Genomic DNA, 13,418 nt, shown 5'->3' on the forward strand with positions numbered 1-13,418 from the left:
TAAAGCTGGTTGAGTTGAGGCGCATGCGCGCTACGCCTAGATTTGAGCCTGAAACGTGTGACGAAGTAGGAGTGAGCGGAAGAAGAGCCACCACCGACAGGTAATTGCCGTTCATAGGTTGTGCCGCTTCCCCATAAATTGCGTGCCTTACCCCCAGCAAACAAAGCGCTAGAAGCAGTTGGTCTGCGGGTTTTATGTGGAATGATGATGATGTTATTAATCCGATCATTTATTGCATTTAGAATTAAGAATGGGGGTGGGTAGGGTCATAGGAGCCAACTCTGTGGTTGCTTGAGGACCCTCAATGTTGAGGAAATTTCTTGTATGTGTCCAAGGAAGGGTTATTTCCATAGGCTTTAGCACCCCCAATAAATTTGAAAAGTTGGCTCCTATGGGTAGGGTTACCATATGTGGAGACAAAAAAAACCCAGAAAAAATAAAATGCCGTCCTGCCCCACCTCACGTAACCGTATTGCACTGCACCTAGGGTTACCATATGGCTCCAGAAAAAGGAGGACGGATTGAGCCAGCCGGGTTACTCTGCTGCACGGTAACCCAGCAGTGAAAATATTGGTACCGTAAAAGTGACAAATACTTTTCCTTCTGTACTTGCTAAATACAAAATTAGAAAGTATGTACGTTTCCTAAAACAAACATCCATGAGTAGTAGTAGTCCCCCTCTTCCCTCCATCACCATGTGCTTCATACCCCCCCCCCTTTGCCCTCTCCCTTCCCGCCCTCTCCTCCATGTACAGCATGTTCCACGCTCCTCTCCCTCGCATCCATGTGTAGCTTGTTCCCATATCTCCCTCCTTCCATGAGCAGTATGTCTTCCTTTCCCATCAATGTACAGCATATCAGCCCCCCCTCCCTGGGCCTAACCTACAGCCCTGGTGATCTAGGGTCCTCTTTGGGGCAGGAAAGAACCCTACTCTTTCCTGCCTGCTGCCAAGACATCAAGCGGTGGCCTCACAAGACTTCTGCAGAAGTCTCATCAGCCATCTTATTTATTTATTTATTTATTTATTTATTTTATGGCATTTGTGGCTTACATTTCTAAATGCTTCAGTGCCTTGTCTGGATACTACTTCACAAAGGATACTTAGTTATTGCCTTACCGCTGCCCACTGTGAGATTGCACTTGTGTGGAAATCCGCACAACACCCTGTTTTATTGGACTGAAGAAATCGGCTACATTATCTATTATTGATGGAAAAATTGACAGCCATTAAACATGACAAGGAGCAGCTCTTTAATCACTCTTTAATCACTCCTGTAACAATACTTGGACTCGTGTTAAGGTTCTGTTATTTCTTTTATGACTCCAGTGTGTAATTTTCTAGATATTGTGGGGAGGGGGGACATGGCAAGAAGATTTTGTATGCTAATATTATGGGTGCCTGCACAACTTGTGCTAATTTTGTGCACACGCTAAAAACACTAGTAAACAGGGCCCAATGTGATGAAAGGATAAATTTTCAGTAAAATTTAAGATACTCTGTAATTTATCCCATATATCCAACCAAAAAACTTGGAGGTTGTCACATTCAAAAATCATGTGACTGAGTGTGCCAGTTTTGGTTTTTTTTACGACAGTACCATGACAAGCCAGATGATTTAGATTTCCTTGGAGTCCATAAAGATTGGTGTTGAAGAAAGTACATGGATTGTGTGACAGAAGAGCATACAGAAGCTCTAGGACCTAGTGACCAAAACAGACTCCGTTTATCTTGAGAAAGTTGATCATTGATATCTTTTTCCCCACACTTTTTGGGTGCCTAAACAAAAGTTCTTCTTGTTTAGTTGAAATATTTTATTAAATAACAGAGGCTTTAAGTCAAATAGACTTAAAATTTTCAAGTAATGTATTTATTCAGCTCTTGTTCTTGTCTTATAAATGTCCCCGTTACGACTTCTTAAAGAATGGCTAAGGTGTAACCAACAAAAGAATTAGGTACTTGAAAGATTATAGTCCTATTGAAGCTGTGCAAAAGATTTGAGGTCATTATTTGTGATCAGTTAACTTAAAAAACAAATTTTACACTCCCTCCAAATCTGCCAATTAACTGGTTTTGCATCAGTTAGAACATCCTTATTATTCCAAATAATATAACAAATATTTGATAAGTTGAAGAAATAGTAGCCGCAGTAACCTGCTTAACCTTAAAGGGAGGAGAGGATGAGTAATTAGCAAGAACAGATAAAGGGATATTCTTGTTTATAACATTCCAGTTTAAACCACGGTGAAGTATAAAGACATAGTATAGCATTTTCATCATTTGTATAAAGTTGGGCCCAAAACCAAATCTATGAAGAAGTCTAAATAAATATAACCACTCTACCCTATCAAATGCTTTCTCTGCATCCAGAGAGCAAGACGGTTGTCACACTGAACAATTTGAGATTCTTATGTAGATGTCTGTTGTTTAATGAAGGTAATTTCATTTTTTTAATTTGTTTAAAGAATTCCCATTTTTAAATCATACTTTTAAGTTGTAAAAGTTCTTGAAAAGGAGTGTGAAGGGAGATGTCTTCTTTCATCTCTGATGAGGATTTGCAAGGAGAAGGAGAGTCTAGCATCAGTCTTTCAGTTCCTTGGTTATGAGAGGTATAATCAATCTTGTATTGTATGCTTAGAAGCCATTTCAGTCAAAGGGAGAATGAAATATGTAGTTCTGTCTTATGATAAGGTGAAATAAAAAGTGAGGCAAACAGAGCGTTAGCTCTATGCTGCCATTTTGAATCATGTGCAAGAGCCACCCCCACCTAGAAGGGAGATTTTTTGGCTAGTGCTGGTTTTGAACTTGCATCCCATAGCAATGTGGTATTTGTAGTCCCTGATTTTACACTTTGAAATCAGTCCCTTAATGTAACAGAATGGAGCTGATAGAAATCCAGGACTGGATTAAAATTTCCCTCTTGGAACTGGGTAGTTTGGCAGCTGGATTTCTAACCTGCTGAATGGGTCACAGTGGCAGTTCTTGTTTGCTGAAGAACAGTAAAATGCAGTAGGGGAAAGCGAGGTTAGGCCCTGGAAAACATATCATTTTCTGTATTGTACCTAAGCATCTTTTGCTATGGACAGGAGAGGGCATCACTGGTAGCTTTTTAGCGTTTGTCGGTGTGGGGTGTGGCTTAACAGAACTAGGTATTTTTGCAAAATCTCTTCTGGGTCTACTTTTCTGTAATGCTTCTTCCCAGTCTTCTACAACATTTGAGAAAACCACAGATTAAGTACTTTTGAAATGATGAAAACATTTAATAATAATAAACATTTCTGAGTGGATTTTATTTATATATTTGGCCCATTTGTTTACTGCAGATGGTGAGAGAATGTGTTATCTGGAGCCGTATGTGTTGGTGTCTTACATATTACAATATTTCCAAATTGGTTAGTTTTGTGATGCCATGACAGAAATTAATTTTATTCTTAAGGCTCCAGTGGGATTCATTTAATGCTAGTAAAAAAGGCCCGTTTCTCTGAGCAATGAAACGGGCGCTAGCAAGGTTTACCTGCGGCAGCGTCGGGAGGGTGCAGGTGGGTATGTTTTTTTTTTGGGAGGGGGCAGACGGCACTCCTCCCCCTGAGTAGCTCGGTGTTTGTCGTTGTGCGTCGGGGGGGGGGGTGGAGGCCCTGCATAGGCAGCTGTTTCTCTCAGTGCGTCGGGGGGGGGGGTAGCGTCGGAGGGCGGTGGAACTGGCGATTGGCTAAGTGTCATAGCCCCGCCCTCCACGTCATCACGTTGTGACGCGAGGGCGGGGCAGACACTCATGGGATCTTGCAACTACAAATTTACATTTAGAATGTTGGGGTTGTGAATTATGTGTGGATGGGGCGTGGCTGAGGGCGGGTCTATGAGTGAGAGTGAGTGGTGCTGACAGCCTAGAAGACTACAGGGCTTCAGTGTTTGCCTGCCACACAGTGAGGTTCAGAACGTTGGAGGTGAGAGTTATTTATATAGATATGTCGGTTCCGCTGCTTAAAAGCTTTCATACTTACGTTCACTGTAAAGAATATAGTGATACCTTGTACAGTGGGATTAGGCTACAAGGTAAATGCTCACAGCTATACTAAGATCAGATTGCCTCTCTGCTAGTTTATTTTCTCATAGAAAGGGTAGTGGCGGCCTGCAATGCCTCCTTGGAGTTGGTGGTAGAGACAAAAAGTAGTAGAGTTCAAAAAAAGTATGGGATAAACTCAGAGGATCCTTAGAGGCATGAAAATGAAGCACTGGGGAAGTCTACATAGAGCAGCAGTTAGAACCCAGTTACAATACAAAACAGTGACATTGTCTTTGGGGTGCAACTGGCACTTTTTCAATAGGGAAGGGGGAAATGGGACTTGATATACCGCCTTTCTGAGGTTTTTGCACCTACATTCAAAGCGGTTTACATATATTCAGGTACTTATTTTGTACCAGGGGCAATGGAGAGTTAAGTGACTTGCCCAGAGTCACAAGGAGCTGCAGTGGGAATCAAACCCAGTCCCCCAGGATCAAAGTCCACTGCACTAACCACTAGGCTACTCCTCCACTAGCAATATTCCATGTAGAAGGGCCGCGCAGGCTTCTGTTTCTGTGAGTCTGACGTCCTCGTCAGACTCACAGAAACAGAAGCCTGCGCAGCCGTGTTGCTGATCTGCAAGGGCAGGCTTCTACATGGAATGTTGCTAGTGGAATAGCAATATTCCATGTAGAATCTCAAATAATAGCAACAGAATCTCCAATAGTAGCAACATTCCATCTAGAATCTCAAATAGGGAAATGGGACTTGATATACTGCCTTTCTGTGGTATTTTGCAACTACATTCAAAGCTGTTTACATATATACAGGTACTTATTTTGTACCAGGGGCAATGGAGGGTTAAGTAACTTGCCCAGAGTCACAAGGAGCTGCAGTGGGAATCAAACCCAATCCCCCAGGATCAAAGTCCACTGCACTAACCACTAGGCTACTCCTCCACTAGCAATATTCCATGTAGAAGTCTGCCCTTGCAGATCAGCAATGTGGCCGTGCAGGCTTCTGTTTCTGTGAGTCTGACGTCCTCGTCAGACTCACAGAAACAGAAGCCTGCGCAGCCGTGTTGCTGATCTGCAAGGGCAGGCTTCTACATGGAATGTTGCTAGTGGAATAGCAATATTCCATGTAGAATCTCAAATAGGGAAATGGGACTTGATATACTGCCTTTCTGTGGTATTTTGCAATTACATTCAAAGCAGTTTACATATATACAGGTACTTATTTTGTACCAGGGGCAATGGAGGGTTAAGTGACTTGCCCAGAGTCACGAGGGGCTGCAGTGAGAATCGAACTCAGTTCCCCAGGATCAAAGTCCACTGTACTAACCACTAGGCTACTCCTCCCTGTAGTGAGGGATACGGGAAGGAGAGCGGATTGTTGGTTTTCATATGGAAATATGCATACCCATTTCCCAAAGCAAACTGGCTGGGCTATTTTAGTCTTTATCTGCCATCATTTACCATACTTATTTTTTTCCTGTTGAAAGCAATGGTATTTCCTCCCTTAGGTCTATTTTTATATATAATATTTTTACAGTTTGCTCTTTTTTTCCACCAGATTTTATTTCATCTACTGAAGAGCAAAGGTTCTCATCATGGATTTCCAGCATCGCCCTGGCGGTAAAACTGGAAGTGGGGGTGTTGCTTCGTCTTCAGAAAGTAATCGAGACCGTAGGGAGAGACTACGACAACTAGCCTTAGAAACTATAGATATTAACAAAGTAAGTTGTGATTGTTTCTTCTAAAGGTTGCTCACCAGGGACTCCATGCTTTTTCTTTTAGTTTTATAAAGTAGATATTTTTTTGGCCCATTTATTGAAAAGAATTGCTGACTGGTTCTAAAAGCATGCATCAGTGTTGTGAATACCTGGTGATCTGAAAGTATGTAAAAAGTTCTCTTGATCCTGGTGCTGGTGATCTGAAAGTCTGAATTTAAAATCAGTAGGATATGAAAGAGTTAGAAAAGGGCTGGCCCGAAGGTCCTTAGTGTGATTCCAAGATTGGATTTCTCCCTTGTCCTGTGCCCCCGGGTGGGCTAGGGATGCAGCATAGGTAGCATTAAGTCCCTGGGGGAAGGAAGCCATGGTCATTGTCAGGGGTAATATATGGTGGCTAGCTTTTTCAGTGTTCTAGCCTCAGAACCACTGTTATAACACTATCATGTATTTTACCATCATGTAACCAAAACGTCTGCTAAAACAAATGTATACTCTTTTCTATTTCCAATATTATGTATTTCACCATCATGTACCCAAAACTTGCTGTAAAACCAAAAGCACATTCTTTTCTATTTCCAGTATCCACGATGAATTGTAAGCCACATTGAGCCTGCAAAAAGGTGGGATAATGTGGGATACAAATGCAATAATAATAATGACCAGACTTGGTGCAGTGAGGAAAGAAGGTCTGTTAAAATAGGAGGTGGGGGAGGGAAAATTCCTGGGTAATTATGAATAAAGGCTAAGGCACCTGATCCCTCTGCTAGTTCTGTTGAGATGGAAGAGACAACATTACTGAGCCAAAACCAAAAATGAACAGTAATGAAGAATACTTGTAAAATCTGCTCTTTTTGCATTCAGAAGGTAAGGTATACACAAAATGTGGCACATGTGAGTTATCTTGTTGGGCAGACTGGATGGACCGTACAGGTCTTTTTCTGCCGTCATCTACTATGTTACTGTGTTACTATGTATGTAAGTGCATTAGGAATAGGATCTTATGTCTTCAGTAATTTCTTGTCCAGAATACTATAAACTGGAAAGCCAAAAAAAATCAAATAATCCACAAACAATAAAATTTTTTGCTTAGTTAACCACTTGGAGAAATATGCCACGACTAAAGCATATACTCAAAATTTATAATTAAAAAATTAAACCTCAACAGCCCAAGGAGAAGTCGTAAACTTTTTAACAAACCCTCAAATGGGCTGTACTGTCATTGGTTTCTAATATAAACCGGAAAAAAACAGCAATGGGCAACAACTCCCTGCACAGGAAAAAAAAAACACTGCTACAGAAAACCGGTTTTGTTAACCAGACCAAACTGTGATTCCCTTTTACAATGCCACTGTAGAAGTACCATGGCATTGTGCGCCAATCCAGCACTACCGCTGGCCCATCGCACAAGCCTGCAGTGTGCACCATTTCCCGTGCGACTGGAAAATTTTTCTTTCTTTACCACCGGGTTAGCGTGGGAGCCCTTACCGCCTCCTAAATAGGAGGCGGTAAGGGCTCCCCCAGGAAATGGTTGCACGGCAAGTTTGTACTTACCGCACAGCCATTTCCTTTTTTTAAAAAAGAAAAATCTCTCTGCAGTAAAAGAGACCTCAGTTCGCAGCTAATCCATGTGCTGATGCAACCGCAGGGCCCCTTTTGCACAGCTTTGTAAAAGGGGCCGTATGTTAGCATGATATATTCTCAAACTGGTATCTATTCTATTAGTATTTTCTATACCGCCAGCTTTTCTACACGATTCATAGTGGTTAAAAAGTAAGATAAACATACTCAAATAGAGGGATATATACATTTGGAAAAAAAATATGCATTGCAAATAAAACAGCAGCAAACAACAATAAATTATTGTTTGACTAAAAACATTTTCAAAGCTTTTCTAAAAGTAAAATAATTTATTTTATTTATTGGTTACATTTTCCCACTTATTTGTAGGCTCAGTGTGGCTTACATAGTTCCGAAGAGGTGGTTACAGACTCCGGTGTGAACAAATACAAAGTGGATAGTACAATTTATAGATTTGGTGCGGCTCGACCTGTCCGGGTTGCAAGGGTGGGATCGTTCGGCAAGCGATTGAGTATAGTCCATTACTTTAGTTGTTGTGTTACATTGTTCAGTGTTTGTTACAAAATATAACATAATATAACACCGAACAATAAAATAAGATGTCAAGCATCTAATTTCCCAAGGGAGTACATTCCAAATTTTTTCCCCTTGATATGAAAAAGAATTCTCACAGCTAGACTTTAAAAGTATATCTTTAAAAGTGGGATAACCTGTTTACAGCATGCAAAGGAAAGAGGTGCTGCGTCCAGAAGATAGGATTACAAGCAATTCCACCACATCTTCTGAGTTCAAGCCATAAAGCGATTTAAAGACCAAACAGGCTAGTTTTGAATGTAATGCGCTGATGAATCGGCAACCAATGATGATCTTTCATAAATGAAGTTATTGGATCAAATCGTCTGCTATTAAAAATCAATCTAATAGCTGTATTTTGCAATAACTGCAACCGTTTCTGCAATTTAACTGAAACAGTACAGCGAGTTGCACTGAAATATTCAATAATGCTGGAATTTCTGAATATTCTTCCAAGCCAAAATGATATCACAAAATGATGAAGCATATTTAGAAATTCTAGCGTTATTCATATGATGTGAATAATTTTGTCTATCTGTTCAGATAAGTAGGGGAGCATTTTTTTTGCTGTTTTATGCACAGTACTATGGAACTTTTTTGTAAATAAAAATTTGCTATACTAAGAGCCCTGTTTACTAAGCCGCGCTAGAGGAGCGTTAGCGTTTTTAGCGCATGCTAACGATGTAGATGCCCATAATATTTCTATGGACGTCTACACGGTTAGCATGCACTAAAAACATTAGTGCACCTTAATAAACAGGACCCTTAGAGTTACCAGTTTGAGGATAAGTCATGCTAACATAGTGTGGTTGGGTTAACAGACCAGTTTTTTGGAGCAGTGGTTTTTTTTCTCCTTTGTTGGGAGCTGTTTCCCTACTGATGATTTTTCTGGTTTATATAAGAAACCAAGGAGAGCCCATTTGAGGATTTGTTAATCTCCCTGTGCTGTTGAGGTTTCACTTTTTAATTATAAATTTTGAGCATATGCTTTAGTTGTGGCACATTACTTTCCTGAGTGGTTAACTAAGCAAAAATTGTTTTTGTTTGTGGATTACGTCTACATTAGTAAAATTTGATTGAATTATGTTGCGGTAAATGGATATGTCTGCTCTCCAGCCTACCTGTAAATTCTGCTGACAAATCTTCATGCCATCTGTAATTTCAGATCCCTCTAACATGAGGCGGAAGGCAGAATTACTATGTTTTGGGTAGAAGTAGCTGGTTCTCAGGTTCCAGTGACATCCACGTGGGACTCTCCTTTCCCTCTTGGGATCCCATATCTGAGGGAGACACCAACTTTTCCCCAAAGGGAAAGGGGGTTGGATTTGGTATACTGCCTTTCTGTGGATACAATAGTCAAAGTGGATTACATATTGAAGGGCATAATCGAACGGAAACGCCTATCTCCATGGGCGTTTATCTCCGAGAACGGGTCCGTGAAGGGGCGGGCCGAACCGTATTTTCGAAAAAATGGACGTTTTTGAGCTGGGCGTTTCTTTTTTTAGCGATAATGGAAACTAAAAACACCCAGCTCAAAAACGTCCTAATCTGAGCCATTTGGTCGTGGGAGGGGCCACGATTCGTAGTACACTCGCCCCCCTGATATGCCAGGACACCAACTGGGCACCCCAGGTCAGTGCGGTGGACTTCAGAAAAAGCTCCCACATGCATAGCTCCCTTACCACGGGTGCTGAGCTCCCAACCCCCCTCCCCCAAAACCCACTACCCACAAATGTACAACACTACCATAGCTCTTAGGGGTGAAGGGGGCACCTACATGTGGGTACAGTGGGTTTTGGAGGCCTCCCATTTACCAGCACAAGTGTTACAGGTGAGGGGGGGATGGGCCTGGGTCCACCTAGCTGAAGTGCACTGCGGTACCCACTAAAAGTGCTCCAGGGACCTGCATACACGCAGGCCTCTAGGACTTGTTACTGCTGTATAACATTGGCACACCAGTTGACACCTGAAGACTAATCTCTCCGAAAACGTCCTTTATTGGAATAACCGCGTTTACTCACAGTTAACTGCAGATCAGAGGTTGTGCCCCACCACTGGCAACGAGTCTCCCTGGTAGTGAGATTAGCAGGTCAGAGCTGGCAGAATGCTGTACAATGCCTTCTTTCAGCCACATTCAAGGGAAGAACTAAGTTCTCTAACGTGGCTAACACATGGAAGGGATCTAAAACTGGCTTACAAAAATGGCCACTACCTCATGGACTACCGGAAACACAACAGGACACACTCTGACCCAGTAGGCAGGGGGAAAAGCACCATGGGAGAAGAGCCTACCAACTACCAATATCATGAGACTGTACCAGAAGCTAATGAAATCACGGAGCCCAATACCCTACACCCACCACAATGCAATGCTGATGTGACCCTATTGTGCACCCGAGAGCCACATCTGACCCAGGGAAAGGCTGTGACAGGATCGAACATATTCTGCTGTCATGGAGGTGGGTACGGCATTTGAGGCTGGCATAGAGGCTGGAAAAAAAGTTTTTAAAGTGGGGTTTTTTTTGGTGGGAGGGGGTTAGTGACCACTGGGGAAGTCTGGGGAGGTCATCCTCGATTCCCTCCAGTGGTCATCTGGGCAGTTGGGGCACTTTTTTGGGACTTGTTCGTGAAAAAAAAGGGTCCAAAACAAGTGACCCAAAATCGCGGTAAAAATGCCTTCTTTTTTTTTACGATTATCAGCTAAAGACGCCCATCTCGCCTCGGCTGATAACCACGCCCCAGTTCCGCCTCCACCACGACTCCGACATGCCCCCGTCAACTTTATTCGTTTCCGCGACGGAGTGCAGTTGGAAATGCCCAAAAATCGGCTTTCCATTATACCGATTTGGGCGCCTTTGCGAGAAAAACGCCCATCTCTCGATTTGGGTCAAAATATAGGCGTTTTTCTCTTTCGAAAATAAGCTGGATTGTGTACAGATACTTATTTCATACTTGGGGCGATGGAGGGTTAAGTGGCTTGCCCAAAGACACAAGGAGCTGTAGTAGGAATCAAACCCAGTTCCTCTAATTCTCAGGCCACTTCACTAGCCATTAGGTAGCAACTCCATTCCTAGAGACATCAGATCATGCCCAAGAAGTATTTCCAATGGTTTCATCAACAGTGTAAAAAGAAAAAAAAATGGTTAAAAAATTATGTCAAAGTTTTTTAGGGATTGCCAACTTTGGTGATGAGGAAAACCTGATATGTCTATACCAAGGAGTGTTATCATGAGTAGGCCATTAAGGCATTAGGGATGATCTGTGAGTGAACCCAAGTGTCGGACTCTGTTGATATTGGTCTCCTCTCATTTCATTCTAATACTTTAAAACTGATTTTGACCTTTTGTGTGGGAGAAGGGTGAATCTGATTTGACTGATGTCTTGTCTGACTAGTGATTGGGTCTTGCATGGTTTCCATAGTTTTGTGCAGTTTGTGAGCAACCAGGCCAGTCCAGGAATAATCTCCTCCTTGCCAGGGTTTCTTCAGGAAGCACTAAAGATAGTGTCTGCATTCCTGCTCTGCCTTCATATTTATTTATTTTAAAACAGTTTGATACAGTAATACATGCAGTTTTGTTCCTTTCTCTTTTTTTTATTAATCTCTTTGCCTTTCAGGATCCATATTTTATGAAAAATCACCTGGGTTCTTATGAATGCAAACTCTGTTTAACCCTACACAACAATGAGGTGAGTCTGGTTAGGAAAGTGTTCTGAGGCCCTGTGTGCTGATGTTTAGACTGAAATGTGAAAGGTTGGTTAGCATGACAGGGTTAGTGCTGTGAGACTGATTTCTTGGTGCAAATTAATAGAATAAGATAATTTCATATCATCTTCTCTTCAAGAGAGAAAATAGAATAAAATAACACCCTTCCTTGTCCTCCTATTGAAGGCGCCTATCTTGGTGTCTGAAATAACATGATGATAAGATCAAATGTAAGACAGGGAGTTGAGCTGAAGCTGGTTCTTTTTTGGCCTCCTGATTTACAATATGGGGTGGAGAGATGTGAGGGGCAGTGACCAATGCACCACCAGCCAACCCCACCAGATAAAAATTACATTACAGCCAAAGCAGAAGAAACAAGCCTCCTTTTGTTAATGGAACAATGGAAAAGCTGCTTGTTGAGTACATTATGGGTGCTGATGTTTTAAATCTAGGTAGGGATGGGGATAAAAATATAATAACTGGCTTAGTAGTTCAGACTGAAGGACCATGAAGTCTTGTGGCCAGTCCAGTTCCAAAGTACCTGGCAAGATCTCAAAGAATAGATCCATTCCTTTTTACTTACTCCCAACAATAAGTGGTGGCTTTCCCAAGTCTGCATGGCTAATAATGGCTTATAAACATTTCTTTTTTAAACCCAGCTGCACTAGCTACCTTTCAGTAATCTGCTCGCTACTACCCATCCTTCTTTTCAGTTTGTTTTTGTAGGTTCTTTGGTATAACATTGAACTCTTCATTCTGTTTCAGGGAAGCTATTTAGCACATACGCAAGGAAAAAAGCATCAGACAAACTTGTAAGTTGAATAACCAGCAGTTTTTGGCACAATATTTCAGTAATTTCATAGCATGGAGGGCACAGAAAGCAAGCATTGTCAGAATCGTGAAGGAACTAACTCCTTCCTATTCTGCAGTTGGACCAGCGGGATTTTCTTTTTAAGTACATGCCCAAGGTCACAAGGAGCAGCAGAAGAATTTGAACTTTGTCTTCCTTGGTTGTCAGCCCACTGCTCACTGAATTGTGGCTTTCTTGCTGGATTGCAGGAATTGTGGGTTTCGTGCTGCAATAAGAACTAATATCCACCATTCACAGGTGGGGGGGGGGGGGGGGAGAGAAGAAAAAAAAAAAACTTGAGGGACAGAGCGCATGAAGACTGTAAAATCTGAAGTAATTTAATGTATGTTTAAATCTTGTTTATTATTAGTTGATATGGACAATTAAACAAGTACTTGTCAGAGAAATTGCGTTACAAAAGGATGCCATCCAATATCATACAATCAACACAGCGAATTACAATATTGCATTTATATTTTCTCCCCCTCTCTCCCTCCCTCCCTCCCAGTGTCTACTAGTACTTCTTGGGCATTATCACTATTTCTCCTTTAATATCAAAGCAACATGTGTAAATTGTTTAAACAGTATTGCCCGTGTGATGTGTATCTTCTCTTGCCCTCTTATCCAACTAGTCCCACCCTCTACCCTTTACCCTTTAGGTTCCCTACAGGTTCAACAATATGTATTGTTCGGGTCTCTCACAAATATCAAATGTGGTGGTGCCTGTCATGACGTCTTTTATACCTAAGAAGACTGCCAGTGTGGTATAGTTTGAACCAGGGGTCCTCTTGTCAATGAGTACTACACAACCTGTGTCAATATCAACAGGCTCCCCGTTTAATGGCAGGGCAGAAGGGGGCACTGGAGAGAGGTCAGAAATTCAGCAATAAACTTCTCGCTCTGGACGGGAGGGTGACCCAAAGTGCCTCCCACTGTGCCCTAAACCTGAGGCCCGCGGGACTATCCAAATCAGGCAC

General features: G+C 41.9%; 1 protein-coding gene across 1 annotated transcript in view; it reads left to right on the top strand.

Annotated features, from left to right (window-relative positions):
* Positions 1–12: 12 nt before the first annotated feature.
* SF3A2 (splicing factor 3a subunit 2) overlaps positions 13–13,418 on the top strand; it is a 42,491-nt gene continuing 29,085 nt past the window's right edge. Inside the window, exons 1-4 of the mRNA XM_030218823.1 lie at positions 13–100; positions 5,578–5,740; positions 11,504–11,575; positions 12,357–12,403. Coding sequence (XP_030074683.1) covers positions 5,615–5,740; positions 11,504–11,575; positions 12,357–12,403 — 245 coding nt within the window. The 5' untranslated portion in view covers positions 13–100; positions 5,578–5,614. The remainder of the gene's footprint in view (positions 101–5,577; positions 5,741–11,503; positions 11,576–12,356; positions 12,404–13,418) is intronic.

The sequence above is a fragment of the Microcaecilia unicolor genome, chromosome 11 (genome assembly GCF_901765095.1).
Source record: "Microcaecilia unicolor chromosome 11, aMicUni1.1, whole genome shotgun sequence".
NCBI lineage: Eukaryota > Metazoa > Chordata > Amphibia > Gymnophiona > Siphonopidae > Microcaecilia > Microcaecilia unicolor.